At 36.1% G+C, this 18,167-nt stretch overlaps 3 protein-coding genes across 7 annotated transcripts; all 3 read left to right on the forward strand.

Annotated features, from left to right (window-relative positions):
- The first annotated feature begins 321 nt into the window (after nucleotides 1-321).
- LOC106880334 (uncharacterized) lies at nucleotides 322-8,548 on the forward strand. The gene is made up of 3 exons (XM_089345725.1): nucleotides 322-982; nucleotides 3,684-5,061; nucleotides 6,828-8,548. Exons 2-3 carry the CDS (start codon nucleotides 4,069-4,071, stop codon nucleotides 8,238-8,240), a joined length of 2,406 nt encoding a protein of 801 aa, XP_089201851.1. The 5' UTR covers nucleotides 322-982; nucleotides 3,684-4,068; the 3' UTR covers nucleotides 8,241-8,548.
- Nucleotides 8,549-8,937: 389 nt separating this feature from the next.
- LOC128251255 (uncharacterized) lies at nucleotides 8,938-13,793 on the forward strand. 5 transcript variants are annotated; one of them, XM_052978028.2, is made up of 3 exons: nucleotides 8,938-9,678; nucleotides 10,854-10,916; nucleotides 11,923-13,793. In XM_052978028.2, exon 3 carries the CDS (start codon nucleotides 12,350-12,352, stop codon nucleotides 13,322-13,324), a length of 975 nt encoding a protein of 324 aa, XP_052833988.1. In that variant the 5' UTR covers nucleotides 8,938-9,678; nucleotides 10,854-10,916; nucleotides 11,923-12,349; the 3' UTR covers nucleotides 13,325-13,793. The 5 variants fall into 5 exon arrangements, with proteins under 5 accessions (XP_052833988.1, XP_052833989.1, XP_089201242.1 ...); XM_052978029.2 differs by lacking the exon at nucleotides 10,854-10,916 and having other exon boundaries at nucleotides 9,274-9,678; XM_089345116.1 differs by lacking the exons at nucleotides 8,938-9,678; nucleotides 10,854-10,916 and adding an exon at nucleotides 9,698-10,820.
- A 127-nt stretch (nucleotides 13,794-13,920) lies between these two features.
- On the forward strand, nucleotides 13,921-17,710 carry LOC106880332 (uncharacterized). The gene has a single exon (XM_089345104.1). The coding sequence runs from the start codon at nucleotides 15,792-15,794 to the stop codon at nucleotides 16,866-16,868; it is 1,077 nt and encodes a 358-aa protein (XP_089201230.1). The 5' UTR covers nucleotides 13,921-15,791; the 3' UTR covers nucleotides 16,869-17,710.
- The last annotated feature ends 457 nt before the right edge of the window (nucleotides 17,711-18,167 follow it).

Here is an 18,167-nt window from a genome sequence, read left to right on the forward strand (position 1 = left end):
CAACAGAAACAGGAAGTAAGAGCGAGAGAAAGTTGTGGAGGAAGAGTACAGCAGGGTTCGCCACCATCCCCTGCTGGAGCCTCGTGGGGCTTTTAGGTGTTTTCACTCCAATAAACACTCACAACGCCCGGTCTGGGAGTCGAAACCGCAATCCTATGACCACGAGACCGCTGCGCGTCCACCAGTGTCAAGTGTAGAGGAAGGACAATGATTGGAAATGACGTGAAAAAAAAAAGGGGGCCGGCAGTACGTCAACATGACGTAACCTCAGGAAGTCAGAGGTTTTATTTATTTAATTATGGGTTTCAGCCAAGTGGCTGTGGTCATGCTGGAGCACCAGAAGACGATTTCATTCTAGCGGTATCAGCGACAGGGTCAAGTCCTGTGATGGAAAGGGTCGTGGAGTAGAACATGTGAGTACACTTTATTAAAATAATCTGGTGAAAAATTGAAAAAACAAAGGTGCAGTTGTTGAAAGAATGGGACAAAGAAACGGAACGGAAACCAAGCAGTCAGTAGAGCCATCTATTGGAGAATTCAAGAAATACAATCATATCAAGGGAAATAACTTCTACTTTACTTCAACCTCGGTCCAGTTAAATTATTAAGGTGATTGAATTACCAATCACTGAGTCGTTGTTTATATCTGAATACGATAAGTTGACGAAGATTTACTCTAAGGTGATAATAACACTAATAATAAAGTAATTATGTGAACCTCTCGATGTTACAGTAATTATTTTGAAGCGGAAACTTAACAATGTAAGGAAAATAAGTTTGCCGCCTTAAATACTGACTTCCAAACTGAAATGTTGAAATGCTGCTTCTGAAACCCTCTGATCGACTGTTATATGTGATATAAAGGAAATTGATTTGTAAAGTGAGAATAATACATGATCAATTAGTTAAATGAGAAGAAACCGATCGAAGAATACCACATTAATTTATATTGTTCTGTTGTTTATGAAACACTAATTAAACGGTAAGTTGACACAAATTTACTTTAAGGTTATATTAATAATAGTAATGATGGAGGTGCAATGGCCCAGTGGTTAGGGCAGCGGACTCGCGGTTTCGATTCCCAGAGTGAGTGTTTATTGACCGAAAACACCGAAAGCCCCACGAGGCTCCCGCAGGGGATGGTGGCGAGCCTTGCTGTACTCTTCTACCACAACTTTCTCTCGCTCTTACTTCCTGTTTCTGTTGTGCCTGTAATTCAAAGGGTCAGCCTTGTCACACTGTGTCACGCTGAATATCCCCGAGAACTATGTTAAGGGTACACGTGTCTGTGGGGTGCTCAGCCACTTGCACGTTAGTTTCACGAGCAGGCTGTTCCGTTGATCGGATCAACTGGAACCCTCGTCGTCGTTAAGCGACGGAGTGCCAACAAAATACAGTACAATAATAGTAATGATGATGGTTTCAAATGTTGGCTCAAAGCTAGCAATCTTTCATGGAACCCAGTATTTCTAAAAAGATGAAAGACAAAGTCAACCTGGTCCGTTGTTGAAGTTAGGAGACTGACGAAATGCCGTTCAGTATTTTGTCCGGTTTGCTAACGCTTCTGGCAGTAAATAATAGAATTATATAAACCCTTCGAAGTTACAGTAATCATATCGAAATGAAAACAGAACAACACTGTTGTTTTTAAAACCACCCCAGGGTTGAGTTTTATGTGATATAAAGTAAATAGATGAAAGATTTGGTGGATTAACGGTAATTCAAAATTTTCTATGACTGCGTTTCTGATAATGTAGATTACGATGATGATACTTTTCAGATTATGTAGATCAGGGGTTTTCAAACTTTTTGACTTGCGGACCCCTTTATATTTCAGGCTTTACCTTAGGGAACCCCTTATAAACGCTTATGAAATTTATACATAAATATTTGCTTAAAATAACATATTTTTACATTATGTATAAACCAGGGGTTTTCAAACTTTTTGACTTGCGGACCCCTTTATATTTCAGGCTTTACCTTAGGGAACCCCCTTATAAACGCTTATGAAATTTATACATAAATATTTGCTTAAAATAACATATTTTTACATTATGTATAAACCAGGGGTTTTCAAACTTTTTGACTTGCGGACCCCTTTATATTTCAGGCTTTACCTTAGGGACCCCCTTATAAACGCTTATGAAATTTATACATAAATATTTGCTTAAAATAACATATTTTTACATTATGTATAAACCAGGGGTTTTCAAACTTTTTGACTTGCGGACCCCTTTATATTTCAGGCTTTACCTTAGGGAACCCCTTATAAACGCTTATGAAATTTATACATAAATATTTGCTTAAAATAACATATATTTTTACGTTTATTTATTTAACAGTATTTAACAAATAGGTTTATTGTCAATTAAAAGATTTCGGTTAAAAAACATATATAAAATCAAATTGCCCATAAAAAGTATTTGCTGTCCACGGACCCCTTGTCTTGTCCTTGCGGACCACAGTTTGAAAACCCCTGGTGTAGATTACGATTACATACGAATTTGCTGTGTGAAACTTTTTCGGGGACGGTGGGATATAGAAGAATTTCGAATGATTCACACGCCTCTGTCTTGTTTCCTCATAATTTACTGAAGAAGTTGTGTTTTAATGAAATTTTATAGAAATACCTTTCCGCTGGTATAGATTACGATTATATTGCAATGTGTTAGGAAAAACTTTTCTTCCTTCTTTTAAACAAATTCAAAAGTTGCTCATCCTCTGCTGGTCGTTTAGTATGCTGGAAATAGCAGTCATCACATTTGTAGCATGAAAAACATGAAAAACACATTTGTAGCATGAAAAACAAGGCTATCTTTAGTTTTAGGTACGTTTTACCTCTGGGATTGATAGTTGTTGTTGTTGTTGGCACAGCCTGCTCGTGAAATTAACGTGCAAATGGCTGAGCACTCCACAGACACGTGTACCCTTAACGTAGTTCTCGGGGATATTCAGTGTGACAAGGCCGACCCTTTGAAATACAGGCACAACAGAAACAGGAAGTAAGAGTGAGAGAAAGTTGTGGTGGAAGAGTACAGCAGGGTTCACCACCATCCCCTGCCGGAGCCTCGTCAAGCTTTAGGTGTTTTCGCTCAATAAACACTCACAACGCCCGGTCTGGGAATCGAAACCACGAGTCCGCTGCCCTAACTACTGGGCCATTGCGCCTCCACTGTGAGTAAAATACCCTAACCACTAAGCCATGCCACTTCACAGGTGATACAAGTGGAAGGAGAGAAGAGAAAGAAAAGATAATAAAAAAGATGAATAATTACAGAAATGCGGAAATAATTCATCTTTATACAGAATGTTGTAAAAGTTTCAATGCCTCAATGGATTCTGACCCATGCAAACTTAGACATTACCCCTTTAACATTTAATCCGGCCTCATCCAGCCATATCCAGACCAAATATGCTACCTGTCTGATGTTGAAACTGAGCAGACCTAACATCTCAAACCTACCCTACAATGTCATTCTCAAAATGTACGAACACACAAGTGAAATCTTGAAGCTACAAGAAAATGCTTGATTAATTTAAAACAATAGATAAGTATTACATTCGACAAAGAAATCTGAACGCTAAAGGGTTAAATGGATGACAACTAAAATAAAATTTGCAATGTTGAACTTCTATGTTGTTTAACTATCCTCTTTATCTTACTGCTTCGTTTCCCATTTCAGAATATCACACCATGTTGACAGAAAAGAAATTTCTTCATTCAGATGTGCCTCTAATATTCATTGAGTAAAGGAAGACCATGGTACATTCTTCCATACATCAAACTCTTTATATAAATAAAATCTGCAACAAACGATGGGAAAATGCTTCTTGTAGACAAGGAAATTAACAGCAACATCTTCTTGTCTTCACTGTCTGGAATGTAGAGATGATCAATTTAGAGGTTAATTAAGGCCACGTAACTTTACAGAGGATTTGAAAGTTTTCACCTGAAGATTTACATATGAAATAAGATGACAGATGAAAGAAACATAGCATTGAATTATTCTCTCAAAATAGTGTTGTGAACCGTAGAAATAAGGAAAACACTATCATTGTTCTCTGATAATGAGTAACTTAACAAAACCTAAAAACTCTGATCCCAAAGAGAAGCCATATCACTGTGATATCTGTGGTAAATCATTCTCTCGAAGGGGTGCCTTGAATATACACAATTTTTTAACTCGTCACAAACGTAGTCACACAGAAGAGAAGCTATATCATTGTAATATCTGTGACAAATCATTCTCTGAAAGTGTTGACTTGACTAAACACAAATCTACGCATAAAGGAGAGAAAGCATATCACTGTAATATCTGTGGTAAATCATTCCTCAGAAATAGTCACTTGATTAGTCACATTCGTATTCATACTGGGGAAAAACCATATCAGTGTGATATCTGTGGTAAATCATTTTCTCAAAATATTTCTTTAACTTGTCACAAAAATATTCATACAGGAGAGAAGCCATATCATTGTAATATCTGTGGTAAATCATTCTCTGCAAATAGTAATTTGTATTGTCACAAACGTATACATACTGGGGAAAAACCATATCAGTGTGATATTTGTGGTAAATCATTCTCTGCAAATTGTACTTTAACTTACCACAAACATATTCATACAGGAGAAAAGCAATATCACTGTGATATCTGTGGTAAGTCATTCTCTCAAAATAGTAACTTGACTAATCACAAACGCATCCATACAGGAGCGATGCCGTATTATTGTAATATCTGTGGTAAATCGTTCTCTGTAAGAAGTTACTTGCCTAAACACAAACGTATTCATACAGGAGAGAAGCCATATCATTGTAATATCTGTGGTAAATCATTCTCTGGAAATAATCTTTTGACTAGTCACAAACGTATTCATACTGGGGAAAGACCATATCAGTGTGATATTTGTGGTAAATCATTTACTCAAAATAATTCTTTAATTTGTCACAAACGTATTCATACAGGAGAGAAACCATATCATTGTATTATCTGTGGTAAGTCATTCTCTCAAAATGGTCACTTAACTAAACACAAACATGTACATACAGGGGGAAAAACCATATCATTGTGATATCTGTGGTAAATCATTCTCTACAAATAGCTATTTCATTAGTCACAAACATATTCATACTGAGGAAAAAACCATATCAGTGTGATACTTGTGAAGATGGCAGTTTATCTAGTCACAAATGTTTTTATACAGGAGAGAAGCCATATCTATGGTGAGTCATTCTTTCAGAAAGACCATTTAGGTACACATGTAAATATTCATACACAAGTGTGACTGTATAAAAACTTATTAAAATAGGACAAGGAATTATGAATATTTTGTCTGCTAAAAGACAGGGTTTATTATTCTTCAGGCTTCACATTATCAACTTCAGTTTGTTCAATGTTAATATGAAATTCATGAATATCAGCTTCAATGTCATGTATATATCTAAAGATATCAACACGGAGATGACTTTGATTTCTGAAGATGATTGTGCTGGATTTTTGAGGAATTTGTTAGAAAATAATGAATAAAAGTTTTAAGTGATATTGATTTTGTCTATGTTATGTTTTCATCATCATCATCTTTATATTTTATGGTAGTGAAATGAAGTTAGCACCAAAATAAAGCAAGAAATACCTATAACATAGGGATTTAGTTTACAGGTGATGTACACAACTAAGTACGCTAGGTAAGTGCTGTAATGGATTACTAGGGCCCCAAAGTTATATCCAAGACGCTAGTATCGATAGGAAGATCCTCAGCCGAGACCAAAAAAAGGTGGGGGTGGAAATTAACCAGCCTTGAAGGTGGTAGCAAGTGTGTGGAAAACGAATGTTCTCTCAGGAGTGGGGAAGTGTGACAGGTGCTGCTCCACGTTCCTGTCAGATTTGGTTTGGTTTCTTTGGCCGTAAGCCCTTAAGATACATAGTATATATTTTATAAATATGCCTGGTCAAGTATCATAATAGCATGAAACTAATAGCACTTTCAGTTGTGTATTTAATTTCATATATGTATGTGTGTGTGAACACGTCAATATGATAATTAAAATAAGTACTCTTATTTCTTTCAGTCATTTGACTGTGGCCATGCTGGAGCACCGCCTTTAGTCGAGCAAATCGACCCCAGGACTTATTCTTATCCTTTTTGCCGAACCGCTAAGTTACAGGGATGTAAACACACCAGCATCGGTGGTCAAGCGATGTTGGGGGAACAAACACACACACACACACATATATATACATATATACGACAGGCTTCTTTCAGTTTCCAAGATCACATAGATAAAAGTTGATTTCAGTGATACAGAATTTTCACTCGAATAGGCTATTTATTATGCAAATCTTACATGTAAATATATCCTCTCAGGGGAATATGACATTTCACCTTGATTGGAAACAATTCAGAGTTCAAAATCTGCCTCAATAAACTGTGAACCATGCAAGCATTGATAAATCTGCATTGAAATGATGAGAATGTTGTTCTTGTAGAACTTGCTATGTTGAATTAATGTTTTGTTCAATATCTTAAGGTTTTCTTGTATTATTTCAGAATATCACACCCTGTTGGCATAAAAGAAATTTCTTACATCGGATGTGCATTTGATAGTTTTATCAACTTACATTGACTAAAGGAAAACAATATATTTATAAGAAGCATTCATCAAACAAAATCTATGACACGATGGAAAAATATTTCTTCTAGACAATGGAATTAACAGCAGCATTTTCTTGTCTTTGCTGTCTGGAATGTAGAGAAGATGATCGCTTTACAGGTTAATTAAACTTGGATATCTTTGCAAAGGAGTTGACAATTTACATCTGCTGTTTTAGATAAGCAAGGTCACAGATTCAAGAAACATCACATTGAATTATTCCCTGAAAATAGTGACTTACCTGAATACAAACTTCATTGTGACATGTATGACAAATTATTCTCTCATAATGAATGATTTAACTAAACAAGAAAAACCTCATACAGGAGAGAAGCCACATCACTGTATTATCTGTGGTAAATCATTCTCTCAAAGTGGTGACTTGACTAAACACAAACGTACACATACAGGAGAGAGGCCGTATCATTGCAATATGTGTGGTAAATCGTTTTCTGACACAAGTCACTTGAAAACACATGAACGTATTCATACTGGTGAGAAGCCATATTGCTGTGATATCTGTGGCAAATCATTCTTCCAAAGTGGTAACTTAACTAGACACAAACATACACATACTGGAGAGAAGCCATACCATTGCGATATCTGTGGTAAATCTTTCTCACAAAGTTGTGAACTGAGCAGACACAAACGTGTTCATATGGGTGAGAAGCCATATCAATGTAATATTTGTGGTAAATCATATTTTCAAAGTGGTGACTTGACTAAACACAAATATACACATACAGGTGAGAAGCCATATCATTGTGATATCTGTGGTAAATCATTTTCTGTTAGATTTAACTTAAATATACACAAACATACACATACAGGAGAGAAGCCATATCGCTGTGATATCTGTGGTAAATCATTCTCTCGAACTAGTAATTTGACTGCTCACAAATTCATTCATACAGGGCAAAAACCATATCATTGTGATATCTGTGGTAAATCCTTCTCTGTTAGATTTAGCTTAACTATACACAAGCATACACATACAGGAGAGAGGCCATACCATTGTGATATCTGTGGTAAATCATTCTATCAAAGTGATGACTTGACTAAACACAAACATACACATACAGGAGAGAAGCCATATCCTTGCGATATCTGTGGTAAATCATTTTCTCAAAATGGTAGTTTGACTACTCACAAATTCATTCATACGGGACAAAAACCATATCATTGTGATGTCTGTGGTAATTCATTCTCTCGTAGTAGTCACTTAACTAAACACCAACGTACACACACAGGAGAGAAGCCACATCAGTGTGATATCTGTGGTAAAAAATTTTCTTCCACCAGTCACTTGAAAATGCACAAACGTATTCATACTGGGGAAAAACCATATCATTGTGATATCTGTGGTAAATCATTCTCTCAAAATAATCACTTGACTAAACACAAATGTACACATACAGGTGAGAAGCCATATCATTGCAATATTTGTGGTAAATCATTCTCTCAAACTAGTCGATTGAATATTCACAAGCATATTCATACAGGTGAGAAGCTATATCACTGTGACATCTGTGGTAAATCATTCTCTCATAGACCTAACTTGAATGTACATAAATGTATTCCTACTGGATAGAAGCCATCTCAATGTGACATTTGTGGAAAATCATCTTCTCCAGAAGTCCACATGCACACACATGTGGGTGTAACTGTATGAATGTCAAAATTTATTACATAACAACAATTATGACTATTTCGTCTGCTAAAAGACAGGGTTTTTTCCCTTCATCAATACTGTGAATGTGAACCTCAAATTTTTGATAATCAATAAAAAAAAATGTTGACTCTGAGATAACTTAATTACTGAAAATGCCTGTGATTGGATTTTGAGGAATTTGTTAAAAAAAAAAAATAATGACTAAAAAATTTATAGTGTAACCATTTTGTGTTTGTTTTGTTTTTTCTTTATCTATTCATTGTTTCCTCTGGTGCATTCTGTAAATTGGTTGGCATTATGAAGGGATTCTCTTCATATGACAAGCGAACGGCAAAGGGAACTGCAGCCCTTGATCATGGGTGATGCAAAAGAGGGTGTTGCTCCTTAGTCTGGCTGACACTGAAGAGGAAGGGATAGGATATGCTTTCTATGGTCAGTAATGAACCCTAAGCAAAGAACTGACCTTTCCTTGACCAGCACAGGTCCTTAGGGGTCAAGTGTTTCCTCTGTTTTGATAAGCAACAAGTGGGTAGATTTGGTTTCAAATCTCAGGCAGAGCCAAGCAAGGTCCCTACAACGGGGACACATTATTAATTATCCTATGTGTGCTATCAATCGATTTTCGTATTGTATGACAAAACAGTTGCTGTGAACAATATGTTTGAAAGCTGTAGGCTTCATGTAATAGGAGCTGCACTCTGTTGTTTACAGTCTTACCAAAGTTCAGTATGAAGGACAGGGAGTCTAATGTTAGGGTGCCTAGTGGAGTAATCCTTAGTTACCCTGATACTTGGGTGAATGGAATTAGCTGTGCTAGATGCTCACCATAATGTTCCTCTCGGTTTCGACACTACATTTATTAGAGTTTGTCTTAAATAGAATCTTCTTTTCTACACTAGGCACAAGGCCCGAAATTCTTGGGAAGGAGGCTAGTCGATTAGATTGATTCCAGTACGAAACTGGTACTTAATTTATCGACCCCAAAAGGATGAATGGAAAAGTCGACCTCGGCGGAATTTGAACTCAGAACGTAAAGACGTACGAAATACCGCTAAGCATTTCGCCCGACGTGCTAACGTTTCTGCCAATATTTATGGCATCTACACACCTCACGAAAATGAGAGGGAAAAACTCTATAAATTACACTAATTACCATTTGCACCATTCCTGTTTTAGGAAAAACACTGAAAAACACTGGAACGAATCCCACCAGCCAGTAGAGCCATCTTTTGGATGAATTGATAAAATACAATCATATCAAGGGAAATGACTTCCACAACACTTCCGCCAAGGTCCAATTAAATTTATTAATTAGTGTAATTACCGATCAGGTACTCGTTCTGTATATCCGAATACGGTAAGTTGACAACGATTGCTTTAAGGGCTGTAATGGTGATAATAATAATACTAATAATGTGAATAATGGAGTTATATGAACCTCTCGATGTTACAATAATTATTTCGAATCGAAAACATAACATTGGGAGAATATATTTTGATTGATTATGATTTTTTTTCAGTCCTACCACGCCAGTCCCGACCGATTTTTCTTTTTTTCATTACTACACACATGGGAGAAACCTTTTCGGTTAAAAAAAAAAAAATCTTTTCAGAGGAGACGAAAGTGCGTGATATAAGGAAGATTTGGCTGTTGTTTCTAGCACATCGCAAGAGCACCTTCCTTATTTTTTTCTCTCTCAGATGTGGGTCCTGATGACCGTAACCCTGACCCTGACCCTAAACCTAACCCTAACACTAGTTTTGTGAGATTTGGCTGTTATTTCTAGCATGTAAATAGCCTGCTTGGTGGGGGGGGGGGGAAATTTTTCAAACAATTTTTTTTCAGAATCGGAATCTCCATAGCCTAAAACGTGGGATTCCGTAAAAAAAAAAATAATAAATAAGGTGGGGAAAAGGTTCAGATTACATATACTCCGTCTCCGCCCAGACACGTATTGATGTTTTTTAATATCCCCCCCCCCATAAACACATTTACGCTATAAAAAAATAAAAATGTGAAAAATCTACGATTTTTTAGCCCCACTCCGTGTCCCCTGTTGCTTATATTTATATAATTCTAAATAATTGGAGGCGTTTCCTTAGGAGCGCACCTCCAGGAAAATGACGCCTAATTTCTAAAAAAAAAAATTATGATAATGGAAAAATATACCCAACATAAATGAAGTATGCAAAAAATTAGGAAGATTCACCTATTTTTAAATAGCACAGTTAGTTGTGGTTATGAGTAAGAGGTTTTTTTCCCCAACCCATAGTTGCTGGTTGGGTGTGTCTTCTACCATAACCTTGGGCCAACTATAAGCGTTGTGAGAGGATATGGTAGACAGGAACTGAAAGAAACCTATCGTCTATCAAAAGTTCTATCTCTCTCTATATATATGTGTGTGTGTTTATATATGCACACACGTGTATATATATCCATGCATATATACATATATATATATATATATTCGTAAACATTTACAAACGAAATCATGGTACGTAAGTAATAGTTTTCATTTCGTATATTTTCAGTTGTCTTGCTCATTTTTACATTCTGGCGTTTGCTGAAATTTTCTTGAGAACACACTCTTCGTGGTAAGGCGATTTGACGTCTATTTTCATCATATTACGAATCCAATTTGGTGGTCTTTCCTCTTAATTTGTATGTAATATAATTTTTAATCTTCGGATTTTTTAAAAATATGGTAAGCCACTGGTTTTAATGGATTAATATCAATTTCTACCCTCATTATTTAATTTTTATATATATAATACGTCAGTGTCATTTTCATTTTTGCGTAATTTAGATGACAGTTTATTCACTGCACCCTGCATATATATATATATGTGTGTGTGTATATATATCGTTCAGGTGTACAGAAAACAAGACAAGGACGTGACAGAAAGACAAGCAGGTGTATTTTAATATTCATGAAAAATGAACACAATGCGTAGCCCGGTCCAGGAATCAAAACCACAATCTTACGATCATGGTATCGACACCCTAACCACTAATCCACGCGCTTCCACGATAGAATATGCACCAAACTTAAATATAAATACTGGGATTGATTTGTTTGATGAAGTCCTTGAAACATGTACTCCAGCATGGCCTCAGTCCACTTGGTGAAACAGTAACTGGCCCTTTGTGTTTTAGTTTGTCCAGTCAATGGAACAATGCTCATGGAATTAAATTGCAAATGGCTGAGTACTTCACAGACATATGAGAAAACTAGCCCTCTGAATTATAGATTAGGGTCAGTTTTGCTAGCTGAGTGAACTGGAGCAATGTGAAATAAAGTGGCTTGGAGACTAGATGCCCCACTGGGTATTGAACTCATGACCTTGCCACCAGATGCAGATACCCTAACCACTAAGCCATACCACTTCACAGGTGAAAGCAGAGAGAAGAAAGAAAAAAGCTAAGACATATATAATTTGAGAAATATAGGAAAATCTATATACAGAATGTTGTAGAAGTTTCAATGCCTCAATGGACTCCAGCCCATGCAAATGGATGACGGTTGATGTAAAATTCGCAATATTGAATTATTGTCATTTAACTATTGTCCTTATCTTACTGTTTCTTTTCCTATTTCAGAATATCACATCATGTTGACAGAAAAGAAATTTCTTCATTCGGACATGCCTCTGATATTTTTATCAATTTTCATCCACTAAAAGAAGACGATATATTTATAAGGAGCATTCATCAATACATCAACCTCTTTATATTAAAAAAACTAAAATAAAATCTGAGACAAACAACGAACTATTTCTTTTGGATGATGGATTTAACAACGCCACTTTCTAGTCTTCTCTGATTGATATGTAGAGATGATTGCTTTACAGGTTAATTAAGCTTGGATAACTTTACAAAGGAGTGGACAGTTTACATCTGCTGGTTTAGATAATAAACAAGATCACAAATGAAAGAAAAATAGTAACTCAACTAAACAAACATATTCATAAAAATAATTAAAAAAAAGAGTAATTTTTTTATATGTGTAACAAATTATTCTATTATAATGAATCATTTAACCAAACAGAAAAACCCTGATGCAAGAGAGAAACCATATCGCTGTAATATCTGTGGAAAAGCATTCTCTCAGAGTGGTCACTTGACTGTACACAAACGTACACATACAGGAGAGAAGCCATATCGTTGTAACATCTGTGGTACATCATTCTCTAGAAATAATCACTTGACTAGTCACAAACGTATTCATACTGGAGAAAGACCATGTCATTGTGATATCTGTGGTAAATCATTCTCTCTGAGGAGTAACTTGACTAAACATAAACATACTCATACAAGAGAGAAGCTATATCATTGTGATATCTGTGGTAAATCATTCACTGAAAATGGTTACTTGACGAGACACAGACGCATTCATACAGGAGAGAAACCTTATCGCTGTGATATATGTGGTAAATCATTCACTGAAGGGTTTGGCGTAACTAGACACAAGCGCGTTCATACAGGAGAGAAGCCATATCATTGTGATGTCTGTGGTGAAGCATTTTCTGAATTTAGTAATATGAAAAGGCACAAACGTATTCATACAGGAGAGAAACCATATCGTTGTGATATCTGTGGTAAATCATTCTCTTGTCGTAATCATTGGACTAGGCACAAAAATATTCATACAGGAGAGAAGCCGTATCACTGTGAAATATGTGGTAAATCATTCTCTCAAGTTGAGCAATTGAAAACACACAAACGTATTCATACAGGTGAGAAGCCATATCAATGTGATATCTGTGCTAAATCATTTTCTAAATGTGGCGGTCTATCTCGTCACAGACGTATTCATACAGGAGAGAGACCATATCGTTGTAATATCTGTGGTAAATCATTCTCCCGAAGTGGTCCTTTGACTGGTCACAAACGCATTCATACAGGTGAGAAGCCCTATCATTGTGATATCTGTGGTAAATCATTCTCTCAAAGTAATCACTTGACTAGACACAAACTGACACACACAAGAGAGAAACCATAACATTGCTGTACCTGTTGTAATTTATTTTTTGGAAATAGGGTTGTAACTATACATGAACATGTTCATACAAGAGAGAAACTATTTCATGGTGATGTCGGTGATTAATCCTTCTGTCATAGACGTAGCTTAACTGTACATGAACGCATTCCTACAGAATTGAAATCATGTCAGTGTGACATCTTTGGTAAACCATGCTCTCAAAAACGCAACTTCTATATGTGGGTATTCACAAAGAAATGTAACTGCATCAGTGTCCAAATTTATTACATGACAACAATAAAGACTATTTTGTCTGCTAAAAGACAGGGTTTTTTTCCCCTTCATCAACTTCAATACTGTGAATGTGAACCTCAAATTTTTGATAATCAATAAAAAAAATGTTGACTCTGAGATAATTTAATTACTGAAAATGTTTGTGATTGGATTTTGAAGTATTTATTAAAAAAAAAATAAATGAATAAAAAATTTATGTGTTTGTTTTGTTATTCTTTATCTATTCTTTGTCTCCTTTATACTTGAAATATCTCAATTGGCACAATGGCACACCCATTCAATACTATTTCCCCCCATTCCTAGTTTTAGGGGGTTTTGTCATGCCATGCACTTGGTGACCCTGTCGGGTCTGATGCTTATTCTCTCAGTTCTTTTTGCCGAACTGCTAGGGGTCGGGGACACAAACACACCCGCATCAGTTGTCAAGCGATGGCAGGACACACAGACATATGTGACGAAGGGGAGGAGAAAGGTGGCTCTATGGTACCATGGAGATCTCAGAGAGAGTATTTGCCCTCAACAGAATGGACGATTACGAAACGGAGTATAGATGCAGCGTTCTTTAGATCAGTGTCAATTGTGAAGGAAAGAGAATCATCAGAAAGGAGAGGAAATGACGTCAGGAAGGGACCGCAAGTAAGACGGCTTGACGTCAAACCAGGAAGCCTGAGGTTGAAGACGTCTTCTTTATTACGGTGTCTGCGATGGGAGTCAAGTCGTGAGCTGGAAATGGCCTCTGAGTAGAATATGTGAGTGCACTTTCTTAAAATAATCTGGTGAGAATTTCAAATAACTTGAAGATGAAGTTGTTAACAGAATGGGACAAACAAAAGCACTGGAACCTAATCAATGGCTCAGTAGAGACATCGATTAGGGAATTAAAGAAATACAATCGTGTAACGGGAAATAACTTCTACAACACCTAACCAAGTTCCAAGTAAATTAATTAAGTTGATTAATTACTGAACTCGTTTTAATGTGAATACGGTAAATTGACAAAGGTTTATTTTAAGGCTGTAATGGTGATAATAGTGGAGGCGCAATGGCCCAGTGGTTAGGGCAGCAGGATCGCAGTTTCGATTCCCAGACCGGGCGTTGTGAGTGTTTATTGAGCGAAAACACCTAAAAGCACCATGAGGCTCCAGTAGGGGGTGGTGGCGAACCCTGTTGTACTCTTCCACCACAACTTTCTCTCACTCTTCCTGTTTCTGTTGTGCCTGTAATTCAAAGGGTCAGCCTTGTCACACTGTGTCACGCTGAATCTCCCCGAGAACTATGTTAAGGGTACACGTGTCTGTGGAGTGCCCAAACGGTGAGGTGGGTGCATCCCCGGAAATCCTCTGGCCCCAATTTTGCAAGAAAATTTTTTTGTGAACGTTTTTTTTTTATGTTATCATCTTAGTTGACCTAATATACCACAAATGCATTTTTTCTGTGGAAAACGGAGGAGGTGGGGTAGGATGCACTCACAAGCGTTTTCTAGAAAAATTTTTTATCTTAGCTGACCTTGTAATACACCGTAAATGAATTTTTGCCATACATTAATCAATAAAACAAAATTTTGCAGGACATTTTGGGTATGGGAAAGTAATTTACAAGTTTCAATGCCTCACTGGTTTCTGACCCATGTACACATAGACATTAAATGATGACAATTGATGTTGAAATATTTGCAATGTTGTTTTACTATCCTCTTTATCTTTCTGCTTCTTTTCCTATTTCAGAATAACATATCATGTTGATGTAAAAGAAATTTCTTCATCCAGATGTACCTCTGGTATTTTTATTGACTTCCATCGATTAAAGGAAGACCATATATTTATAAGCCACATTCATCAATACATCAAGCTCTTTATAAATATAAAATCTTCAACAAATGATGAACAATTGGAAATCTATGATGAACAATTGGAAATCTATGATGAACAATTGGAAAATATTTCTTCTGGACAATGAAATTAACAGCAACATTTACTTGTCTTCACTGTCTGGAATGTAAAGGAGATGATCAATTTACAGGTTAATTGAGCTTGGATAACTTACTGGTTAATTAAGTTTAACATCTTCTGTTTTGGATATTAAGCAAGATCACAAATGAAAGAAACATAGCATTAAATTATTCTCTGAAAATTGTGACACAACTGGACACAAACATATTCATAGAAATGAAAAATTTATTATCATTGTGATATGTATGAAAAAATATTCTCTCATAATGAATAATTTAACTGAACCAAAAAGCCCTGATACAAGAGAGAAGCCATATATCTGTGGTAATTCATTCTCTAGAAGTAGTAACTTGACTAGTCGCAGACGAATTCATACTGGAGAGAAGCCATATCTCTGTGATATCTGTGGTAAATCTTATTCTGAAAAGAGCACTTTAACTAGTCATAAACACATTCATACAGGAGAGAAGCCATATAATTGTAATATCTGTGGTAAATCATTTTCTGAAAAAAGAGTCTTAACTAGTCATAAACGCATTCATACAGGAGAGAAACCACATCACTGTGCTGTCTGTGGTAGATCATTCTCTCAAAGTGCTCACTTGACCAGTCACGTACGTACACATACAGGAGAGAAAGCATATCATTGCAATACCTGTGGTAAATCATTTTCTCAAAATGGTCACTTGACTAGTCACAATCGTATTCATGCGGGGGAAAAACCATATCATTGTAATATCTGTGGTAAATCATTCTCTACAAATAGCCATTTGATTAGTCACAAGCGTATTCATACTAAGGAAAAACCATATCATTGTGATATTTGTGGGAAACTTCTTTCTTGTGATAACACTTTGAATAAGCACAAACGTGTTCACACAGGAGAGAAGCCATATTCCTGTGACATCTGTGGTAAATCGTTTTCTCAAAGCAGTAATCTAACTAATCATAAACGTATTCATACTGGGGAAAAACCATATCACTGTGATACCTGTGGTAAATCATTTTCTGAAAATAGCACTTTAACTCGTCACAAACATATTCATATTGGGGAAAAACCATATCATTGTGATATCTGTGGTAAATCTTTCTCTCAACGTGGTGACTTGACTAAACACAAATGTACACATACAGGAGAGAAGCCATATCGTTGTAATATCTGTGGTAAATCATTCTCTGGAAGTGGTCACTTGCCTAGGCACAAACGTACACATACAGGAGAGAAATCATTTCATTGTAATATCTGTGGCAAATGTTTCACTCAAAGTGGAGAGTTGATTAAACACAAACTTACGCATACAGGAGAGAAAGCATTTCATTGAGATACATGTGGTAAATCATTCTCTAGAAATAGTCAATTGACTAATCACAAACATTTACATACTGGGGGAAAACCATATAAGTGTAATATCTGTGGTAAATCATTTCCAGAAAGTAGCTCTTTAACTTGTCACAAACGTATTCATACAGGAGAGAAGCCATATCATTGTAATATCTGTGGTAAATCATTCTCTTCAAGTAGCTCTTTGATTAGTCACAAGCGTATTCATACTAAGGAAAAACCATATCATTGTGATATTTGTGGTAAACTATTTTCTTACAACAAAACTTTAAATAATCACAAACGTATTCATACAGGAGAGAAGACATATCATTGTGATATCTGTGGCAAATCATTCTCCCAAAGTGGGGTCTTGTCTAAACACAAACGTACCCATACAAAGAAGGGGCCATATTATTCTGATATCTGGTGAATCATTCTCTAGCAATAGTAACAAGCACATTCATACAGGAGGAGAACCATATCATTGCAAAATCTGCGGTAAATCATTCTATGCAAAAGGCCTCTTACGTACACATTTGACTATTCATACACAACTGTAACAGGATCAGTATCAAAATTTATTACAACAGGACAACAATTATGAATATTTTCTCTGCTAAAAGACAGGGTTTATTATTCTTCAAGCTGGATGTTATCAACTTCAATTTCATCAATGTCAATATAAAATTCATGAATATTAACTTCAATATTATGCATAGATGGAAATATATCAACACAGCAGTGGCTTTGATTTCTGAAGATGATTGCGCTGGATTTTCGAGGAATTTGTTCTGAGAGAATAAAAGAATGGGAATAATGAATAAAAGTTTTAAAGGACATTGATTTTGTCTTTGTTGTGTTTTCATCATCATCATACTTTAACGTCCATTTTCTATGCAGGCCTGGGTCGGAAAGTGTGACAGGTGCTGGTAAGCCAGAGTGCTGCTCCACATTCCAGTCAGATTTGGTTTGGTTTCTTTGGCCGTATGCCCTTAAGATACATAGTATATATTTTATAAATATGCCTGGTCAAGTCTCATAATAGCATGAAACTAGTAGTAGCACTTTCAGTTGTGTATTGATATATCAGGCTGAGTAACAAGTAAGCAATGTTTTGTACCTTTGTCAAAAAGAATGAGGATTCCCTTTTCAATGTACTGATGGGGCATACGACAGGGCTGAGTTATGTTAAAAAATTAATTGAAGAATGTGTGCTTGAAATGGAACAGATACTCTTCAATAGAAATAATAATTTTAAAAATTGTGGATTTAACGATCAAGCATAGCGACTGGTTGA

The sequence above is a fragment of the Octopus bimaculoides genome, chromosome 29 (assembly GCF_046866305.1).
Source record: "Octopus bimaculoides isolate indiv1 chromosome 29, ASM4686630v1, whole genome shotgun sequence".
Lineage (NCBI taxonomy): Eukaryota > Metazoa > Mollusca > Cephalopoda > Octopoda > Octopodidae > Octopus > Octopus bimaculoides.